At 33.9% G+C, this 23,425-nt stretch overlaps 1 protein-coding gene across 2 annotated transcripts; it reads left to right on the forward strand.

The window, feature by feature from the left end:
• Positions 1 to 637: 637 nt before the first annotated feature.
• LOC133193459 (ubiquitin carboxyl-terminal hydrolase 8-like) lies at positions 638 to 22,581 on the forward strand. 2 transcript variants are annotated; one of them, XM_061329409.1, is made up of 25 exons: positions 638 to 756; positions 962 to 1,106; positions 3,171 to 3,256; positions 3,959 to 4,110; positions 5,584 to 5,758; positions 6,377 to 6,539; positions 6,855 to 6,999; positions 8,318 to 8,787; positions 9,713 to 9,846; positions 10,120 to 10,270; positions 10,662 to 10,886; positions 11,071 to 11,194; positions 14,086 to 14,238; positions 14,603 to 14,774; positions 16,197 to 16,266; positions 17,068 to 17,198; positions 17,415 to 17,520; positions 18,144 to 18,248; positions 18,653 to 18,775; positions 19,677 to 19,790; positions 20,226 to 20,368; positions 20,671 to 20,803; positions 21,058 to 21,088; positions 22,104 to 22,192; positions 22,439 to 22,581. In XM_061329409.1, the coding sequence occupies exons 1-25, from the start codon at positions 659 to 661 to the stop codon at positions 22,508 to 22,510; spliced, it is 3,510 nt and encodes a 1,169-aa protein (XP_061185393.1). In that variant the 5' UTR covers positions 638 to 658; the 3' UTR covers positions 22,511 to 22,581. The 2 variants fall into 2 exon arrangements, with proteins under 2 accessions (XP_061185393.1, XP_061185394.1); XM_061329410.1 differs by having other exon boundaries at positions 5,587 to 5,758.
• The last annotated feature ends 844 nt before the right edge of the window (positions 22,582 to 23,425 follow it).

A 23,425-nucleotide genomic window follows, 5' to 3' on the forward strand; every position in this document is an offset into this window, starting at 1 on the left:
CAAAAACGGATACCGATGACCATTCGTAATATATTTTTTTAAAAACATTCTTATGTCTATATTAAACTAGTTCAACGTAATAATTGTGTCTACTAAGTTTGGACCTAATCTGTTAAGCGATGTGGAGAATATCAACGAAAAAACATTAATCCGAGAGAGTCTGGACTAGATTTTCCGCCTGCCTTTCCTGTCGGGATCGGCCTTCGCATTATTATTGACAAATCCAAAATGGACTTAGTTGTAAATATTATGAAAGTAATCGGAGATAAAAATGAGATTACATCAATAACATATCGTGACATTTTTAATTAACTATATTTTCCATGTCATACTTAAGGTAAATTCCAAGAAAACAGTGTTAAATATTGTGCTAATACTCGGATTACTGCGTTAAAGGCCCGGAAGTTGAGGTGTAATAAAGCAGAAGCTGTAAAGTTTGTATATTTTGAACATCGTCTTTTTTTTCTTGACATTCTGAAAGTTGTTTACTGAAAAATTATTATATTAATACTGAAGGTTTAAAAAATCTTTAAATCAGCAGAAGTTGTTTTGAATTCATGATCTTTAAAATATCCTTTTCATCTACTTATTCCTGCTATTAGTCTAGATGGTAATTTGTATTGTGACATGTTTTTCTGTATTATGCAGATAAACCGCCATGCCTGTAAAGAAGAAAGACCTCTACCTGGCCAAATCTCTGAAGGCTCTAAATGACCTTGCTGCTTTACCAGCTAAAATGACAAATAACCCCAAAATGTGCATATAAATTATTCTTTTACTGAATATATATTCTATGTCATCCTCTGAATTTGAAACCTTAAAAGAGAATGGGAACAGTTCTCCTACTGCAAAATAAATCATTTTAATACCAAAATAAGCCTCAAGTTTGTCATATTTTGTTTAACCATTTTTATTTTGGCAACCAAATATGATATTAAATCCTTCTACAAATATTTTGTAGACTGTTGAAATCTGCAGAGAAAATCAACAAAGAAGCTGTCCTCAATGAATCACTAGGAGATGAGGAGAAGGCGTACATTATGTACATGAAGTACTTTAATATTGTCACCCTTATCAGGAAGTCCCCAGATTACAAGAAACAAAAGGTACAAGATGGAGAGAGCTAACTGAGAAACGGTTTTAAAGGGGAGGGGGAGATGGCAACCTCATTATGATCTAGATATTTTTTGTGGGAAATTCTCAAGAATTTTCAGGAAAACAGTTTGTCAAAATCAAACATCTTCAGGCCCTCTCCACACTCAAAATGAAAAAAAATGGGTCTGTAGATAGGTGGGAAATTTTTTTCCCAGAAAATTTTAACTTCAATGCAACATTTCAATTTTCAAAATTTATTTTTCTGAATGCATAAGAAATTGTTTACTGGATGTAAAGACAACCAAACAATTTTTAAAGATGGCCTAAGAAATTTGTTTTTGTGGTAAAACATTATTTTATGAAGCATAAAATACACTAACCTTGAATTTCAAAACATGATTTGACGAGTCAAGGTTATAAAGACACTTTATTGAATTTATTTTTATAAATACTTGTATAGATTCAATTAAAATATTGATGTACATTAAAACTAAGGTGGATAAACTTTCAAAAATACAGGTAACTCTCGATACCTCAAAGTCCGCGGGAACAAGGAAAAACTTCGAGAGATCAAGAGTTCGAGTTTTCAAGAGTCCGGAATTTTCCGGGTTTGTTGACAGGTTTTAAAATTAGTCTTACCGGATGTAATGATTTTCATGCAGTGCTAACTTTTACACGTGGTTTTTATAAAACAACGATATTTTTTCGTAATCCAGATGAATATTTCATCAAACTGAGTAAAGCAAAAAATGTATATCGTCGTTTCATGTATATTTATTTATTCTTCGTAATACGGACATCATACTATGCATTCATTACATGAAAACGACATTTTACAGCGTCGTACATACTATTCAAAAAATGATCATTGAACGCAGTTCTGTAAGTATTTGTCCAAAAATAGTCGTCATATTGACATTAAGGCTGTTTCTGCTGTTTTCATATTTCGTTTAACTTTGACACTGCACTCGAAATAAAAATTAAATTAGTGTTTTGTCTTTTAATCAATTACTACTTTTCAATGACACTGCGTCTCTAAATTAATTATCGTAAGACAGTCGATGATAATTATTTTAATAGCATATAGGCAAAATATGATTAATTATCACCTTGCAGCATAAGTGTCACCTGAATAAACATCCCGTTCCCCGAGACCCGCGTCTTCTGTCTGGGGCCATTTAAATGTCCAGGTAAAGGTGCTAATTATATAATCTTGTATACAGATAGCCACTTCGAGGTATTGAGGGTAAATTCTAATAGAATATGCATAGCGGGACTGCATTTTGACTTCGAGGGATCAAGGGTTTCGAGAGATCAAGAGTTCGAGAAATCAGGAGTAAATTTGCTTAGTTATATAGTGGAAAAATTCGGGACCGGAGACTCACTTCGAGCGATCAAGAACTTCGAGAGATCGAAGTTCGAGCCATCAAGAGTTACCTGTATATTGAAATTATCTAAAAATGAAGACTTTTGCTTTTAAAGCATTTACAAATACACATACAAGTTACTAAACAAGAAAATATAATGTAAATGTGGACATGCAATTCTAACTTTGACTTTACAAGTACAGGTTGGTCTGCAAAACTTCTGTATTATCTGAGCTTATCACTGCTCTCATTATATTTATGGCATGAAGTACTGATATCACATCCTAAACAGCCATATAAGCTTAAGATTTTTAAAAAATGGATCTTTAAAAAATGAATATTGCATATAGTCAAATGCTGACTGATGTTTTTCGTACTTATTGTTAGGCCATTATTTACACAATAAATTGTCTATGGATTTTTCCGTTTTTCCTGATCATGACAAGGAGCGCACGGCGGGTGTGACCGGTTGGCAGGGGATGCTCACTCCTCCATGGCACCTGATCCCACCTCTGATGATTTTAGAGGTCCATGTTTGCTCTGCTCCCAATTTGTGTTGTTTAAATGGACTTTGAGCTTGAATACTGTTCTTTATCCCCATTTCATGTACATTATGATATTCATACAAAATGGAGGGGGGGGGGGAAGAAAAGAAGTAAAATATAATTGCATCTACATTTTATTGACTGTGTAATTGTTTTATTTCAGGACTATTTTGATAGTTTGATTGGACAGAAAACTTTGCTGAAATGTATGGATAAAGCAGAGGAATTATCATCAAACCTTAAGGACAGGTAAAAATCTAAACAGTCTGCATGTCATCACTGTCTCTAATATACTGGTTTGTCTTCTGCTTAAATTTCATTTAATATTGAATGTGAAGTGCAGATCAAAAGAAAAAACAGGATCCTGATGTTGGAGTGTTGTATAATATTAAACAGTTAGTTTGATCATGTCAGTTGTGAAATACAGAATATCAACAATTTTGTTCAAAACATGGTCTATTCATTAAATGAATAAACACACATTATAGAGCAAGAATCAAATATGTATTTTCATGCCCCCAAGGAAAAAAAATTGTTATTGGTCTTCTTTGTATATGTCCGCATCTTTGACCATGCTCACAACTTTTGATTATGCAATATGGAGATGTCATATTTTTCACATAATAGATTATGACTATCACATTTTATGAGTTATAAACCATTGTTTTCATTTAAATATCACTGGAATTGGAAGTACATGTATATATGTCGTATAGGACCCATAACTCTGTAGATAGATAACTGAGGATCATTGTAAGCTCATACTTAGCAGATGTGTACACACGGTCCTTGTGATCAGAGGTTGTGTTTTGACCCTAACTCAAGGTTATTTGGACAAGGTCAAATTTGTCCAAAACTGAACCATGCTATGGCCCACGGGATATTTGTGTTTCACATTTCTTTTTTAATTACATTGTAAAACTGAGTTGTGAAGATATTCCTGTTTATTAGATATGAGTTAGCAGAGGCTGAGGATGTAGCAAGCAAGTTATCTCCCCTTGACGATAAAACTGGTCCTCAAGAGGAACCAGTTAAATCTGAGGAAAAAGTTCCAAAACCCAAAGAGGAGACAGAAAGTGCAGGCAAAAACAGCGATAAAGCAGGTAAGGCTAGATTAGATTTAATTTATTTAATGTAGGTCATTATATTTTTGTGACACTTAATTTTTTCTAAATAGCTATTTGATATAAAAATAAAAAAGCAAGAAAAAATTATCACAAATTCTGGTTATTGTTGCATATACACATAAGACCATTCTCCAAGTTTTTTCTCTGTTTAGCGTCCACCCATTTTTCTAAAACTTACCTACCTATTCGCAAAAAACACACAAGACAAAAAATTAAACACAGACTTGATAATCATAAAACTGACGTCATTCAAGGGATTTGATTTCATTAATTTATTTTTCTTGTAGGAAGATCTATCCTTCAGCAAAATCAATGTATTAAGTGCTTAAAATATACCAAATGTGACATATTGTATACAAATACTTAGAGAAATTGACAGAATTCAAAGATTTCAACAAGAAAAATAAATTTCAGGACTCCTGATTTTGTTTGTTTTTTCTGATATGAAGTGTCAAAAACCAAAGCCTGACGGACGCTAAACATAGAAAAAACTTGGAATGGCCTAATCTCTAACAATGCCAGAATGAAATTTTCATGAGCAGACAGTCTTAGAGTAGCGTAATTATAAAAGAAAAAAAAATTTCTTGCTTGATCATATTGATTTGAATAGAATTTACCATCAACTTAAAGTTACAATAATACATAATTTTTGTATATTCATTTTCAAAAAATTTTGTTGCTGTTGATCCTAAAAATAAAACTATCATATAAATCATTTTAAAATTTGATATTAATGAAACATTGTAAATGAAGACTACATCAACATGATCAAGTTACTATTTTTAGCCCAGCCATCCTTATAGATTCTACCTGTATAAACTAAATGTACATGTATACATGTTGACATGCTGCTTCTCTTTCCACTTTAAATGAAAAAAAGTGTTGTTTTGTGTCAATGTTTTAAAGGGAGGATATAAATGTTAGAGCTCTAATGCCAGAAAAAGCAAGTGATATGTAGCATACATTTATCACATGTTCTTGCTATTCACTTTGATTATTAAACTGAAAATATAAGAAAATATTGTTTTTAACAGCTTATGTGGGTGAAACAACACCATGGTGTGTACCTTCTCGAGTTTCATCTTTTGCAAGGAGACTTTATTTTTTTTTCCATGCTGATAATATTTTCTTAAAGTCTGAAGACAATTGTGTAAAACTATCAGTTTATTTATAAGTAGATATTTAATTTGTTTTAAATTTCCATAAAACATGTCTTCCTAGAGATACATGTATGTTTTAGAGAAAGTCCAAACAATTGATTTAATAAGAATGTATTAACACAGTACTCAAATACATACAAGTAAGTATAGCTATTGTTTGAGATGTGAATAGTAAGCACATGTGTGTTCAGTCTTTTTATATGTACATGTAAGTACAGCTATGGTTTGAGGTACACATGTGTGTTCTATCTTTTATATATCAATAAATCAGTTTTCAATAATTTTTCAGCAGATGCTAGCCAAGAGACTGCTGGGAAAATAAGCCCAGTACAGCTGTATGATTTGTTAAATGACAAGGAAACAAGTCTGATTATAATGGATGTAAGACCAGGATCACAGTATCAGGAGTCACACATCAAACATGATTCCTGTATCAATGTACCAGCGGATGTTATCAAACCAGGGTAGGTGGGGCCAAAATAACTACAAGAATAGTATATGCAGAGTTCCTTATATCATACTTGCTATTGGTCCTAAATGGAAAAAAGTCTGTTGATACATGTATGTCCAAAATGTCCAACGAATTTTAATTTCCTAACTCCTTTTCAAATTACCAGTGATGTGTGTTTTGTCCTCCTTAAGTTGTTAGATTTTGGTTTGGCACCATCTAGGCACAACTGTAGTCTTACATGTGAACTTAAGGACATATGCAGTATAGTAGAGTACAGTGTGTCTACAGTATTCCTTTCCCACTGATAATTTTCCAAGATATTCTTAATTTAAAATCATAATACCATCAGATGTTCTCAGACAAAAAAAATAAGCATACATTGCCATGAGTTTTAAACAGATATCAAAATCCTTGTGTTTTTTTTTTTTAAGAAAAATTGACAAAAATATAGTAGGTATTTCCTATGAATTTGATTCAGAGGAGTTCTCACATTACCAGGAATCATAATATTGCACAAATGTCTTTTAATAATTGGAACCTTAATTATACAGGAAATTAGAAATTAAAGTTCCAAACTACATTGAGTATGTCCTTCATTTACTTGATTCAATTTATACTCTGTGTATTTTAGGACCACAGCAATCTACATAGGGGGAGCATTACCTGAGGAGGCAAAAGGGCTGTGGGGAAAACGGGGTCAAGTGGATCACATCGTCCTACTGGACTGGAACTCGACCTTAAATCAAGTCACCATAGCAACACCTCTCCGTACACTGAAGGATGCCTTGTTCAAGGTGGATAGAAATTTAGTCTTTGAAAGAAATATTTGTTATGTATTTTCTTCTCACTATTTTCAATTACAGCAGAAAAATTTTTATCATGAATTATTTCTTTGTAAATAGAAGTTATACATGTATTGTTTATTCCAAAACAACATGTACATGTAGTAGAATTTTTGAAAGTAGACAAATAAAACTTAAGTGAATAAAAGAGTTGCCAATCTCAAAATAGAAAACATGTGTGCACTTTAATAGCGAGAGGTATTGATTTCTTCCATTGCTCAGTGACTTAATATTTATGTATTACTTGTATTAAAATTTTATTTTCAGTATGATTCATCAGTGATCATTAAGAGTGAGCCTTTAGTCCTGGAAGGGGGTTATGACCAGTGGCTCATGTACTACCCCCAACTGACCACTAATGCTAGAGTGACCAACCCAACCCAGGAGGGACCCACCTCATCAGCCCCTTCCTGTAAGTACCCCCCAGGGTTCGAAATTAGCTCATGTCCGTAAGTCCGAGACTAGTAAAAATTGTGTTGGACTAGTCAAGTTCATGTAGCACTAGTCCGTACGGACTAGCAGGGACCTGGGACTAGTGACAAATCCAACTATAAATTTAATCTTAGTATTTTTTCCTCACTGCTTTCTTTCAAATGAATGCCTGTTTAAGCAAAAGTGTCTACAGTTTTATCATTAAAACGATGTAAACAATAACAAGCTTTAGAGAGATGAAGTTGCTAGCATTACCAGGGACGATTTTGCCAAAAAATTAAAAACGACAGATTTTCACGAGAAGGTGGCCGTCAGAAAGAAGTTAATTGCCATGCATTATTATTGACATTCACAAAATCGTCCTAAATTATTTAAATAGTATATGTGTTGAAAATTTCCTATGTTTTAAAGCTGTTTTTACAGCCTACAAGTTCCCGAAATCGTAACATATACATATATGTATATAATGATACATTGTATCCTCAAGCAATAAAAAGTTATAATCAAGTTATTGTTGCAACACATCGGGTAAATGATCACAGATGATTTGTAAGGATACAAATGCGATAAACATTATTAAAAAATTATTTAATCACACACAGATCACAGTTATCAAGGTAATATTACGGACATAATTACGTCAGGGGTAAGACTAATACCAGCAATGCCCCAAAAATGTCAACCAACCTTTTTCTCCATTTTTTTCTCACTCAGTGATACAATCAATTCATAAAAATATTTATTCATTGTTTTAATTGTTTATTGACACTTTTTGATACTCCGTTCATTGACATTTCTGGGGAATTTTTTTTTAAGTATATCACTACTGAGTTTAAGTATTTTTTTCTACTGATGTAATCAAAAAAATATTTATATGTTTGATACCTTGCAATTTTTTTTTTTCCGTAGCAACAGATGAATCAGAATTTAATTTTGTATTCAAAAATAATAATTTTATCTCATAAAGGTAGATGGGGGGGGGGGGGATTTAAAGTTACAAAGAAGGTTTATCACGGGTATGTTATCATTATCATAAAACAAAAGGTGGACTAGTCAAATGCTTTACGGACTAGCGAAAACTGGAAGTCACTAGTCCGTACGGACTAGTGCTTACAAAAGTTAATTTCGAACCCTGCCCCCTTCTGATATTGACAGCTGAAACCTTAAAGATAAAGTAAAGTTACAAATAAAAAAATTAAAATTAAGAAAAATTGATTATAGTCCAAGTACTTCCAAGTACATGTAGTTAATCCTGTTTTTAGGATTATTTATTATGAAAAAAACTATCTGCGTTTCAGTGGATTTTGACTATCCCGACTTTGATGAGGATTTTTCATTAACCCCCAAACCTAAACCAAAGCCTCAACCAGTGACAGCCTCAGATCCTCTAGGTGTCCTCAGCAGTGTAAATGACACTAGTAAGCCTGCAGCACCCACAGCTGGGGGTCAGGTCAGGCCGGGAGTCCCCTCCATAGACAGGTCAACAAAGCCTAAACCCTCACCCTCAAGCAACAGTCTGAATCGTCTAAATAATTCCTCCACACCTGCCCTGTCAGACACTAAGTCTGTATCTCAGCCTAAGAACAACTTAATGGCAGAGGCCCAGAGGAAAGAAGAAGAGAGGAGGGCTTCAGAAGAAGCCAGGAGAAAGGAAGAGGACATGAGGACACAGGTAAAGAGAGATGAGGACCTGAAGGCTCAGACAAAGCAGGATAAAGAGGCAGAGGAGCAGGAGGCGAGGAGACTCAAGTTACAGAGAGAAATACAGGTACAATGTAATGTTATATGTAGTGTTACAAATATTACAATGATACAAATACAGTAATACCTCATTATCTCAAACTTGAGAGGACCGAAATTTGAAATTGAGGTATCCGAGGATTCAAGATATAGAGGTTATAAAACATTAAGAAAAAACAGGTTGAGACTGCCAAATCACTTTTTCATATCCCTGGAATTCAAGATATCGATGTTCAAGATAACTAAGTTCAACTGTAGAATTACATGATTATAAAGGTGATGAATATATATATTGTTTAACAAGGGTATTAAAAGTTGCCTTGACCTATATCAAGGATATTTGTAATGGACTTGAAGTTCAGGCTAGAACATCAAATCAGATAAAGATTATGTGTTTAACTTAACAGGATATCCTTGTCAAAACAGGAATTTCATAAGACAACAAACAGTCAATTTTGGAACTGAATTGATTTTTTTCTTACACATTTCACTGCTTTTTGTTGGTTTTACAGAAAATTTGTCTAAATGTACATTGAGAAATAAACTATTTTTTTCTTAACAGCACTACCTTGAAATAGTTTTTGTGCGAGTTGCCCATGGTTTAATGTTCATTGAAACTATTCTCGATCAGCATTCAATTTCCATGGCATTTTATCTCAGAACTTCTCTGGTTTATCCTGATCCTGTTGTAGAATTGTCTGACACTTCTGTTTTATAAAACACCTATTTACTGACTGATAGGAGAGTAGAAAGTTAATTGTCCTCCTCAACAACTGCTGCACTTCATCAAACAGTGCTATCTCAGGGGAAGTAAACTTGCTATTGTCCTCATATGCAGTAAATTAGGTGTGTAATAAGCTTGACAAAGAAAAGTTTCATTTTAATAACGTAAATTCTTGCATACTTGGTAAATGTTATGAGATACTTGTAATGTTATCCTTTCTCTGCTCTAGGAGTTGGAGAGGTTGAAAATGGAGCAGGCTCGAGATGTGGCAGATTTGATGAGGAAGAAGAAAGTTATAATGGAGGAGAATCAGAGAGAACAGAAGACAGACACACAGACAAAGTCAGCAGAGGATGAGAGGAGGTACATAAAACAAACTTGGCTCAGAAAAGCTTGCCTGGAGCCACTGAAAGTCCTAGGCTGCATTCAAAATTATAGCAGCTATGTAGCTTTATGTAGAGCTATGATCTTTATTAATATGCTAGCCTAGCAGTTATATAGGGAAAACAAGCATTAGTTTATACAGTGATGTCAATAGGCCTAGATATCTAGCCTAAGAGCTAGGCTAGGTTCTATGATCTTAAGCACAGCTCTGTAGTCTTTTTGTTTAATTATTCATAATGTTTCCTAACATAGAAGGAAAGAGCTTGAGAGGCTTGAAGTGGAGGAAAAAGAGATAAGACGGAAACAGGAGGAAATGGAGCGAGAGAAACAGCGAAGGTTGGAGGAAGTGGAGAGACTGAGGCAGGAGAGGAAGAAGAGGGAAGAAGAGGAGGCAGAGAAGAAGGTCAGAGGTCAATGTACTGTAAAGAGAGGTTCAGTAATAATATTGTATAGTTATTACACTCTTGTTCTACAGTTTACCATGTTTTGTATAACAGTATGTTGTATTCTAGCAGGACTTTCAATGATTTTTAGTAAAGAGGTAAATTTATCCATTTGGAGAGGCTGTTTTAGAATTTATATTAATGTCCAATAGTTTATCTTCTCAATTATGAAATTTGAAGCAGCAAATTTCAATCATTGAAATTATACATTTTTACATCATGTATTATATTTTGATGGAGAATATTTTTTTTCAAATTATGACTGGATAAATCAAACTTATTTAATTTTTTTTTTCATTTTTAATGTCCTTTATGTTGAAGTGTACAAACCTGTGATTACAATTATAGCAGGCTCTAGATAAGGCAAGAGAAAATGCCAGACTGGAAGAAGAGAGACGTAAACTGGAGCTGAAGAAAGCGGAGGATGAGGCACAGAGACTGCGAGAGGAAAAGGAGAGGAGAGAGGCACAGAGGAGGGCTGAGGAAGACAGACAAGAGGCACAGAGGAAGAAAGAAGAAGAGGAGCGAAGGGAGGCAGACAGGAAACGACAGGAGGAGGACCAGAAGAAAGAGGAGGTAACTCTTACTCACCAGTCAAAATAATAATATCCAGTAAAAGGAGCATAATAAGCTTCCATGTAGAAATTGTCTTTAAAAATTAGGTCACTCTGTATTAACTAGATATTCTTCTTTGGTTAGGTAGTATTTTATGTGCTAAACGTAGATTTCTTAATGTTATGTTGTTAATAAACTTTTGTAGGAGAGGAAGAGACAGGAGCAGATGAAGAAAGTAGAGGAGGAAAAGCAAGAGAAAGAAAGAAAAGAGAAAGAGAGGGCAGATCAGGCCAGACGTGAAGCCGAAGAGAAACTCCGCAGACTAGACTGTAAGTATAGAACAGGTCAGGCCTAAAAAAATAGAGAAGGGGGGGGGGGGGGGACAAGTCAGGGAGAAGCTGAAGACTCAACTTCAAGTACATATTTATGTGTAGAACAGGCCAGTGTCATAAAGTTCTCTGATATACAGTCCCTGAAACGTTCTCCTTTCCCACTTGAATGGTGAGCGAACGCTGAACGAACAGTGAGCGAACAGTGAGTGAACGATGTGTGAACGCTGAACGCAAGGTGAACGCTGAACGGTGAGCGAACGGAGCGCGAAAGCGAGCGCAAAGTGAACGGTGAACGCAAGGTGAAAGATTTATTCGGAATGCCTCTGATCTTTTCCATACATTGCATCTATTCTATTGTATTTTAATGTCAGGCGTAAATTAATTAATAAATATTCAAAAATTGTCCTGAGAAAGATGAAACATGCACATTAAGTAAAACTATTAATTAAGTTTCTTATAATATTTTCTGCACATACCTATGATGTTTAAATTCAGCTGTTAAATCAAACAATTTTTATCACTGTAAAATATTGTCATTGTTAACGAACGCTGTAGTTTTACAGATAGAATTATTCTAGTTGTAAAATAAATATGTTTATTTATATTTGATACATTAAACCATTACAAATAATGATTTTCGAAGAAGATATTACTGACTTATAGAATGTATTACAACGGTTGTAACGACCATACATGTATTTCCGTGTCAAGGCAATTCCGTCTAAAATAATGAGAAAAAAATTTAAAATATTTTGCTACGGTCTGTGGACGTATTGCATGTATACACTCGTTTTTTTAAATTTAATGCAATAATATATTTATGTATCCTCTATTTTTAATGATGATTTATTGAGCAGACTTCTACATGTATCTGTAGACAATTCCCCGTGATTATACTCAGACAAGATGATACAAAGAAGCATTCATATTATTTGTTATAAATTAAAATTTCAGAACTTGATATTTAAGTAATATGTGTCATAGTTTTTGATTAAATAGATAAATGAGAGAGAGAGAGGTTCCGTTTTAGCCCCCCCCCCCTTTCCACAAATGCATGTACATGTACCTGTATAAACAAAAATTATTAAAATTTATCTAAATATATCAGGCAGTGAACGTAACCTTTTTTATCAACAAATTCATTTTGTTTGACAGTCATAATCGGTTTTTATTTTCCTACTTCAAGTTCACACAAAGTCCACGTGTTTGTCCTGTCAATCAAAATCATTCAACACTGTGCAGGTGTGAAAGTCTCGTCACACCAAAGGCAAAGTGCTTCACTGTAGTATTTCCAAGAAGTTTTAACATTTTTTATCATTTCTAGATTTGATTCCAACTTTTCCAAAAAAATAAATAAATAATGTATATTGGGCATAAACACTTGGAATGAATTTGAAACATACTCCCTGTCTGATTTAAAATACCACCATCGGCACGTGTATATTTTGAACTACTATTGTTTAATGATTTTTTTTAGATGCATGTTCGTTATGAGACTAAAATTTTTGTGCTACAGAATGCGTTAACTTCTTTATAAATATTAATTAAAATATATGTGTACTGGAAATGCTAAGTAACTGGATTTAGGTGGAAAGCGGTGGGGGGGGGGGGGGGGGGGGTCTTAATCATATCGAATGGCAAACGTATACAGTTATTGTGAAGAAAGGATTTTGTTCTCTCTAACAATAGCTTTTATATATGAATTGTAGTATACTACATTTAAATAAATATTTTTAACCCCACTATCAATTTAATTCGCTCCAAAGATATTTAATAAACTGGATATCCACAGTACTATTTATAATTCTCAGAACTAGTTCTTATAATGTATATCTATAGTAATTGAAAGAAAACCACGTGTTGGTAAATAAATAAATACTTTCATAATTTTGCTGCAGTTGGTAAATTAATTGGCATAGACTATTATCTCTCCATTCACGATTTGTTGTCTTTAACATAATAACAAAATGTTGCAGTGCTTGAAGTACCTGTATATTGCCCGTATTTAAATTCAATTTTTCAGCATCGTTCTACATAGGTATATACTTATAACAACATTAATTTTCCAGAGTAATTTAATAAATAACATAACAGCTAAGTTAGAATAATAATAAAACATATTGTTGATAATTTGTTCCCATAAAATAATGATCCTTTAAACACGATATGTTTATTATTCAATTTCAAATCCTGTAAACCTTACTTACAAAAAAGATAAGTCCTTTCACTTTGGAGTTCCAAATGACAGTGACGACTGAACGATAAGTGAATGCTGAACGCAAGGTGAACGCAAAGTGAACGAACGGAGAGTGAACGGTGAACGCTTTGTGAATGGTGAACGCGAGCGCATGGTGAACGCAGAACGCAAAACTGTGAACAGAGAGCGAACGATGAACACACGGTGAATGAATGGTGAATGCACGCTGAACAAATGGTGAACAAATGGTGAGCAAACGGAAAAATGGGAAAGTAGAACGTTTCAGGGACTGTACAACATATTTCATCCCCCTTAATGAAAGTTTTGAAGGTACATAGACATCTCCCTAACACTGGTAAGATTGCAAAGGTCATTTGGAAAAGGTACAAGTCACAAAGTCTTGAAAATTCAAGTCTTGGTCATAGCTTTAAAATCCAGGAATTTTTAAGCACTCATACTTACCTCAAAGATTGCTTGAACCAAAAGGCTTCAACATGACAAAATTATAAATCAAGGTCATGTATAGAAGGCCAAGGTCAAAAAATAGGCACAGAAATATCAGTCATGTTCATTTGTCATTGACAATGTACAATATGTTTTTTAGTTCATACAGTTTTGAGTATTTACCAACCTCATTTAGAGCTGTTATTACGTTGAGAGAAATGTTTCAGTTCTTGCTATGATTTTGTAGTTGCTGAGTCCCAGCCTTCCAAACCAAGAACCATCCCCTCCCCAAACCTCCCAGCTGGATGGGAGAAGAGACTTGATCCCAACACAAGGAGGTACTACTACATCAACCACAACAAAGGAACCACCCAATGGGAACCACCTTACATCCAGACAAGTAAGTAACCATCTCACATCCACACAAGTAACCATTTCACATCCACACAAGTAACCATCTCACATCCACACAAGTAAGTAACCATCTCACATCCACACAAGTAAGTAACCATCTCACATCCACACAAGTTACCATCTCACATCCACACAAGTAACTATCTCACATCCACACAAGTAAGTAACCATCTCACATCCAGACAAGTATCTACACAAGTAAGTAACCTTCACACATCCAGAAAAGTATCCACACAAGTAAGTAACCATCACACATCCAGACAAGCAAGTTATAAATTTTTTAAAAAATTGCATCCATACAAGTAAGTTATAAATAAATATCTGATCTGATTGATTAATAATTTGACTAGGTCGACCATCAGGACAGCTGTCCATTACTAAACTCAAAGATGAACCTTCAACTCCAAACCGTGGACTGACCCGGTCCAACTCCTCTCCTAATATTGCTAAGATGATGTTTGATGAAGAACAGGCGCCCAAAACTCGTCCCACCATAGACAGAACCATCAAACCTATGGAAAGGTAGCACAAAAAATGACTATTGTAGGGAAATGTCACATATGTAACTGGATGTCAACAATTCTTACATACACTGTACTGTAGGACAGAAATTGATCAAATACATGTACTACGCAGTACAGTTAAGGTGCCAAATGGAAATATCAGTGAATTTTTTAGACAGAAAATACATTCTTTACAAGGATGGGCGATTCTTTTTAGGCCTTTACTATTATCAGACAAATGTAATGTGGCTGAAAACTTCATGTTGAGGACGTTTAGATTTCTTATTTAGATTTGTCACGTAATGTGGCAGTCACGTGATTTTAGCAAATATGCCTGCAGTATTGAGGTGATCCATAAATTCCAATTTTGCAAGGGCATAACCAAGCTAAAAATCTAAGTTTAATTTATAATTATTTTCAACACTCTTTGTAGTTTGCGAAAAGTGCCGCGAACCTATATAGATTCTACTGTATAATTGCTAAAATTACATTTGTTAGACCACATGTTGAATATTTTGCTGGTCAAGTACATTAAATGTAGATATAATTAATTCATTTGCAAGATTTAATCAGGTTTGCAGCACTTTTCAAATATCTTCATACTTCTTGAGTTTATGTGTAAAAGCTTCTCGTAATTCATTGAGGGTATGCCCTTGCAATATATCGATTTATTACGACTCTTCTATTACCCTTTAATTAATCTGCATACAAATGTATGGCAGTTTCACTTGTCTAGGGAATGTACGGGAAGTATATGAATAAAATCATAAAATAGACATCGCATCAAAGTTAATGGCCTCTTATACATCTGCAAATAATATTTTATTTAATTACAAAACACATTTTCCATTGTATAAAATATAACTTGATCCCCATACAAACTGTGTCAAATTTTACGATATGACGTCACACTGACAAGTGCATTGCGATCAGTGAATTGTTTATATATTGCTGTGTGGGATTTAACCAACGACAAAAATACATGCAACAGTAAGTATTGATGTAGTTTAAAGCTATCCAACAGTTTAAAATAGCGTATCATTTCATTTTGTGGTAATTTGAAGAACATGTATTTTTGTGTGATGTCATAAAAAGCATTTCCCGTAAAAATTAGGCCCCACCTCCTTATTGCAGCCTTAAAAGTGCTGCATAAATATTTACATGTATGAATGGATGTCAACAATTCTTTCATGATGTAGCACAGAAATTGATCAAATACATGTACTACATATTTAATGCACATGTAATTACTGTAGTATGATTCATATTTTGGTGTCTTTGGCACATTTATTTGATGTGCTAATTCATTTTCATTGATATTAAGAATTTGTAATTGTACAAAATGTACACTGTACATACAGTTACAATTAAACACAAGTTTTTTTTCTGATTGCATAAAATGATACTGAATTTTATTTATTTATTTTTTTTTACAATTTAGAGTTGACCATCCTAAACCAAAGCCCAGAAAAGCTCTACACAGAGATCTGAACCCAGTCTATGGAAATGTGGTAAGTACAGCACGGAATGGAGAGAAAACAAAAGTACTTAGTTACATGTTTGTGGAATAGTGATGATGGTCATAATTATAATGCAGGATGGATCACTATCTAATCCACATAGACAACAGATTTACAAGCTACAATATTTAAAATATGAACCTCACACAATATCCTTATTTCACTTTCTTTGATTCTTAAACATCTCATCTTAAAAAAATTACTAAGACTTAGAGCATAAGAAAGTCAAGAGATGAAATAATATAACAAGGTATGCTCCAGCAGGATTTGATCAGCATCAAGAATATGTGAAAGTGGTCTCATTTATTTATGCATGGGGAAATTAACACTTTGTACACAGCGAGCTTAAAGCCATGTAAAATCCCCTGTGATTACAAAAAAATCCCAAGTTCTGGCATCATAATTAATGTAAAATACATGTCCACATATTTTACACCCTTTTATCTGTCAGAAAAATACACCTGGATATTTACCCCCCATCCTAAATCATCACTTTTGCATTATGTATACTGTGAAATCGCTCGTTTTTGGGGGGTTTAATTTTCCTTGTTATTGTGGTATGAAGAGAACCATGAGTTTACATGTATGTTCTCCACAAAATGTAAAATTTTGTATACGTAACAATTCTTCAACCATAAAAATCAAATCCTCACATAACAATAATTTTTCCTCAAACCACAGAAATTTGACCTCACAACATATGAATTTACCGTATGTCAGGAATATTAAACATTTTAAATCTATGAAACTCACTGCATGTTTGTCTATAATCTAATCTTGTATTTCTTTTAGGGTAGAGCACTAACAGGTCTACGTAACCTTGGCAACACATGTTACATGAATTCCACCATCCAGTGTTTAAACAACACATCACCCCTGGCAACATATTTCCTAACAGACATGTATTTATATGATATAAACAGGTGAGATCTTAGTTAATATTTCTAAAATTACAGTTATGTACATTAAATATTCTCAATTGCTTTATAGTGTAAATTAAATGAGATCTGTTTAAGAATATTATTAGGTGTTTTTGATATTTCACTTTTTTGTGTGATACATTCTTATATGTAATTTAAAATGTTTTTTCCTGCTATTACTCCAATAATTTTGTAGTTATTTGTTTTGACATTCTACAGGGAAAGTCAGCTTGGTTACTATGGTGAAGTAGCAGACGACTTCTCTGTCATCATTAAAGCCTTGTGGTCAGGACAGTACAAATGTATCACCCCTAGAGACTTCAAGGTTAGCCTCCATATACCGGTACAGGGTTGTCCCTAAGACCCGGGGGCCGGGGAATTTCTCCACCTATATTGACGTAATCTCCTGGTTATTCTGGTATTAACCCTCAACTCTCTGTAAAGGGAGGAACCCCAAACCTCCTCCTACCTCTTTAGTGTCCCCTGCTATTTCAATTCTTAGGGACAAACCTGCTGGTATCATATCTGACACCCCTCACCCATGTAATAAGCAAAACAGATCTTTAAAGGGGCATAATTCTGCAGTATTTTACATGTACAATCTTATGTCATTTTAAATACCTTTAATATAAGGTGAACTAATGGAAAATTAAAAGGATAATAATTAGCAACCATAATATGTAGTGGATTTTAGAAGTTTATGAGTAAATCAAATGTTAAAATTTGTAGTGACAAGATGGTAGGTCTGAGGCTAGGCATAGGAATTCTTAAAGCATTTTAAAGGTGTAAGTTATTTTAGTTATTTAATAATTGCAAGACTCTTCTGTCAGGGAGAAACACTCATTCATTTTTAAAGGAAAATTGAATAAAAACTTAACACATTTTATTACTATGTTTGATTTAAAAAAATACATGTTTGGTTAATCATAATTTTATGGTATTTTACAGTACATCGTGGGAAAACACAACCCAGACTTTGCTGGAACCACTCAGCAGGACAGCCATGATTTTCTGACATTTCTGATGGACGGACTTCATGAAGGACTCAATAAGGTCAGGGTTTCATCTCTCATCACACAATATATACTGGCATTTCATACCCGGTAAAACTTAAAAGGAAGGTTCATGCTTTTGAAATAAAACATATACATGTACACAATACATATTTTTGGATAGGACTTCCTAGATAGGCTTTTGAAACTCTACTACCTGTTTGTTCAAAATAATGTGAACCAGTCATATTTCATGGCCAAAACTAAGTTCAAAACAATGCATATTATTATGTCTGCTCTCTGTCTGTTCTGATATTGAAGTGATGTCAGCTTCAAACAAAATTTGATTCAACTTTTTATAGCTTATCATAAAAAATTGGAAATATGTATACAATGTACAGTGTAGACAGTTGAAATTGTTCCTGTTGATGGCTGCATTGTAACAGATAATATGTGTTTGTACAGGTAAAGAAGCGGCCCGAGATCCCAGAACAGGAGAACGATAACCTGCCGGACACCCAAGCTGCCGAGCTAGCCTGGAAACATCACCAGATGTGTAACGAATCCATCATAGTAGAGCTGTTCCAGGTATTGTCATGTCTGTTTATTGCTGTAGTGGACACTAGTGTATAAGTAATGGCATCTCTTAGTACTCTATACATAACTATATTATATGGTTCTGGAAGGAGCCACACATGCTTCACTATTAAAATATCATGAACAAATATGAGAAATAAAGTTTGGCATGAATGATAAATACAAACATTATTACAGGGCCAGCTGTTAAACTCAGACTTTGCTACTGTTTACAGGGCCAGCTGTAAAAATCAGACTTTACTACTGTTTACAGGTCCAGCTGTTAAACTCAGACTTCACTACTGTTTACAGGGTCAGCTGTTAAACTCAGACTTTGCTACTGTTTACAGGTCCAGCTGTTAAACTCAGACTTTGCTACTGTTTACAGGGCTAGCTGTTAAACTCAGACTTTGCTACTGTTTACAGGTCCAGTAGTTAAACTCAGACTTTGCTACTGTTTACAGGGCAAGCTGTTAAACTCAGACTTTGCTACTGTTTACAGGTCCAGCTGTTAAACTCAGACTTTGCTTCTGTTTACAGGGCAAGCTGTTAAACTCAGACTTTGCTACTGTTTACAGGTCCAACTGTTAAACTCAGACTTTACTACTGTTTACAGGGTCAGCTGTTAAACTCAGACTTTGCTGCTGTTTACAGGGTCAGCTGTTAAACTCAGATTTTGCTACTGTTTACAGGTCCAGCTGTTAAACTCAGACTTTGCTACTGTTTACAGGGCCAGCTGTTAAACTCAGACTTTGCTACTGTTTACAGGGCCAACTATTAAACTCAGACTTTGCTACTGTTTACGGGGCCAGCTATTAAACTCAGACTTTGCTACTGTTTACAGGGCCAGCTGTTACATGTAAACTCAGACTTTACTTAAGCTGTGAAGCTCAAACTTTTCTATTGTTTACAGGGCCAGCTAAAGTCCACCCTGATGTGTCTACACTGTCAGAAAATGTCCGTCAATTTTCAGGCTTTCATGTTTCTCACTCTCCCCCTCCCTCCATCATCACGGTGTAGCCTTGGGGTAAGTGTTTATTATCCCCACACTGTAGCCTTGGGGTACATGTAAGTGTTTATTATCCTCATGGTGTATACTTGGGGTAAGTTTTAATCAATATCATGTACTTCAATATTCCCCTCTCTCCCCTCTTCACACTGAATCATCGGAGTAAGTATTCATCATTTTTACTTTTTTCATTTAATGTAAATGTGTGTTTGTTGTTAATACCGGTACATGTAAATGAATATATTTTTTGCTTTTGTAAAGCAAAGTAAATTTTCCTGTATGAAATTTAGTTTTAGCAAGTAAAGTCACTGTGTATTTTATTCTATTTCAAATGTGTACATTTACATTTGTTTATAAAATCCATATGCATAAATGTATGATTTATACAATTTAAATATATAAAATTATAAATGTATGTGAAATACGTTTTACACTGCCATATGAATTGATCAGGATTGCTTGAGGTTGTTCCTGAAAGAGGAGAAACTGACAGGAAGCAGTAGGTGGCGCTGTCCACGATGTAAAGTTGACCGTGACGCTGTCAAGAAAATTGACATCTGGAGACTTCCCAGAATTCTTCTTATCGGGCTGAACAGGTAAATAGGAATACATAGTATAAAACAGAAGTGTGTACAATAGATATTCACATCATTCTGAATGTTGTCTTATGGATTCAGGAATCTGTGATTTGTTAGCCAGTTATATTTAAAATATTGACATTTGAATTTAGGTACAACTAACATATGATTAGAGGTATAAGTTTGAGGAAAAATAATGTGATCAAGTTTGTGGTTGCTAAGAAAGCCACAGCATTACACTATACTGAATTTGTAAAATATATATATATATATAGTCTGTATGCTGATTGTCAGATTAATTTTTGTCCTACTGTTTATAGATTTGTATATAAGGGTCAGTGGAGAGAAAAGATAAATAGCCATGTGGATTTCCCCTCTAAGAACCTTGACTTGAACCCATACTTAGATGGGCCCATATCTTCAAAGATCATCTACAAACTCTACGCTACCTCAGTAAGTGATTTAAAAGAAAGATTTAATAGAAAAACAGCTATACCTGCAGATTATCCCTCAAACAATGCAGGCAATATTATTGTCATTGTGTCAAGACTTCTTGTTTTAGAAGTGATTTCAAATAAGTCACATCTTCAGAATATTGAATCATTATATCCTATAAAATTCTAAAAACAGATATTATTGAGAGTGGTTATATACATGTAAGTCTTAGTAAATTCTGTTTGAATGGACACATAATGGATATTTTTTAGAATCACACTGGCACATTAGATGGAGGACATTGTAAGTACACTGTCTATTGAACTTTATCCATTTTAATTTGCAATATTCGTTTACTGAAAATATACTGTGTAAATTTTCTGACAGTTAACATAGATATTTATATAATATTGCACTCAAACCTTGTTATTTCAAACTCAATGGGACATAGAAAAAAATCGAGAGAGATATCTGAGGATTCGAGATATCGAAGTTAAAATACTTAAAGAAAAGATAGTTGAGACTTCCAACTTCCATGATATTGGAGATATTATAGTTTGAGATAGCAAAGTTCAACTTTTCAGAGCTCAATATTAACTAAAATACCCACTTGTCCATTGGACACGTTATTAAAACATGTTACTTGTCTGAATTTATTGTTTACTTGTCCCACTCTGAAGAGGTTAAAACAATTAGTAGAAATTTCTTTCAAGAATGAATATGTATAATTTTGACTTAGAGATTTGTTTAATCATAAAAATGAAAAAAAACAAAAAAACATTGCCAATCTAAATTCATGAGCACTATCTTTAACCTAGTCTTGATTGCGCTCATCCATTTAACAATATCTAGTGATGATTGACTGAATCCTTAAGATTGTAACATTTGCGATTTCTGTTTTATATCATAGTTTGAAATGAATTCCATGGGGATTTTTTCAATCATATTTACAATATTCTGTAATAGTACAATAAGTAATTATTCTAATCTGACAAGTGTGTCAGGAGATTGACTTGTCCAATCACAAAATAAATCAGACAAATGTTAATGTTGAGTCCATAATTTACTATTACGAGGCATCAGAAAATGAAGACTGAATGATATGCAGACAGCAGAGGCACTTGACGTTACATATTTTTCTTATTAAAAAAAATATATATAATCCCATACCTGGGTTATATTTTTTAAATAAGAAAAATATGTAATGTCAACTGCCTGTGGCAGACAGCATCTATTTATTGGATTTTTAAATACCAGGGTATAGTACATGTATTTGACATGCATTAGATTTTCAGCCTCATAGTTCTATTATCTTTAGATACAGCATATTGCCGTAACCCATGTACACAGAACTGGTACAAATATGACGACGACCATGTGTCCGAGATATCGGAGTCATCTGTTAGGGTGAGTATCATTTAGAGAATGTTATATCTTAAAAAATCTCCAAAAAAAAAACAAGTCATGAACTTACAGTTGATGTATGAAAAACATAGAAATCAAAAGAATAGGGGCAAAAGGTTCTGCCAGTTAATTATGAACTATGAATGATATCCTAGAATGCCATTCTCAAATCTGCATTGTTGCTCAGTCTTTCTATGATGACACAACCTCTTGTTTGTAAACATTGACAGCCATTAATCTTTTAAACAGACTTCATCTGCGTATGTCCTGTATTACACATCCGTGGAGCTTACACCTCCAAACTTCAGACAACATTTCTAATCCACCTTGTATGATCCACCGATATCACATCAGAACCTGACCCACCTAACTAGAAGACCACAGGTCATGTCAATAAATTGTTCGGCAGCAAAGCTGGATGATTTCTTTGTCTAAAAATTATAAATTTATGCCTAATGAGGTCATAATGAAAAAAGAAGATCAACACCACAAAAAGATTCAGTACAATATGTGGATCCAGGTATTTGGGGCGTGGGGCTGTATTTTTGTCATTGGTAGATCTGATTATCAGTAAGCCTGTGGAGTGGATCTTCTTGTGGAGTGACCTAGTCAGACAGAACTAATAATAATCTTTATGTGGTATTTCTTTACAGGGCAATTGTTTTTTTTTTTTCTTGTAACTGTTATACATATGTATGGATAAGAAGTTTAAAAGCGAACTCTGTGTGTTGAATTATTCAATGTGCTTTTTCATGCTTTTTCTTGTAATCGAAATCACCATAAAATAAAATTGCAGCAGTTTCAAACCTTAGTTGATTTAAAATATGAATAATTTTCATATATTATCTATCATAAAATCTAACTTTTGGAAATATTTTTCAGTTAGTTAATAGGAGAAAAGATGTTTTCCTTTAAATTCTTTCAAGTGCTAAAAGAGTTATATTGAACTTAATATTCATAAAGGATGACTGCACTTAAGGACATGCAAAATTGCGACAAAATGAACTTTCAAAACAAGCATTTTTCTTTTAATTGCATGAATGGTCAACATCTAATCTACAACTTTATGTAATTACATTAAATAAAAGTGCGTATTTACGAAGTACGAAGCTGTTTTCTAAGGCGGGGGTCATCACAATTCCTTGAATTTCCGTATGATAATGAGGACGCCCACTTTTTCACTGACTTTATACATAGTCAGCGCATGTTTGTCTATTGTTCTCCGTTTAACAGTAG

This window comes from Saccostrea echinata, unplaced genomic scaffold (assembly GCF_033153115.1).
Source record: "Saccostrea echinata isolate AGI-Se365-2 ecotype Australia unplaced genomic scaffold, CSIRO_AGI_Sech_v1 ptg000027l, whole genome shotgun sequence".
NCBI classification, from domain to species: Eukaryota; Metazoa; Mollusca; class Bivalvia; order Ostreida; family Ostreidae; genus Saccostrea; species Saccostrea echinata.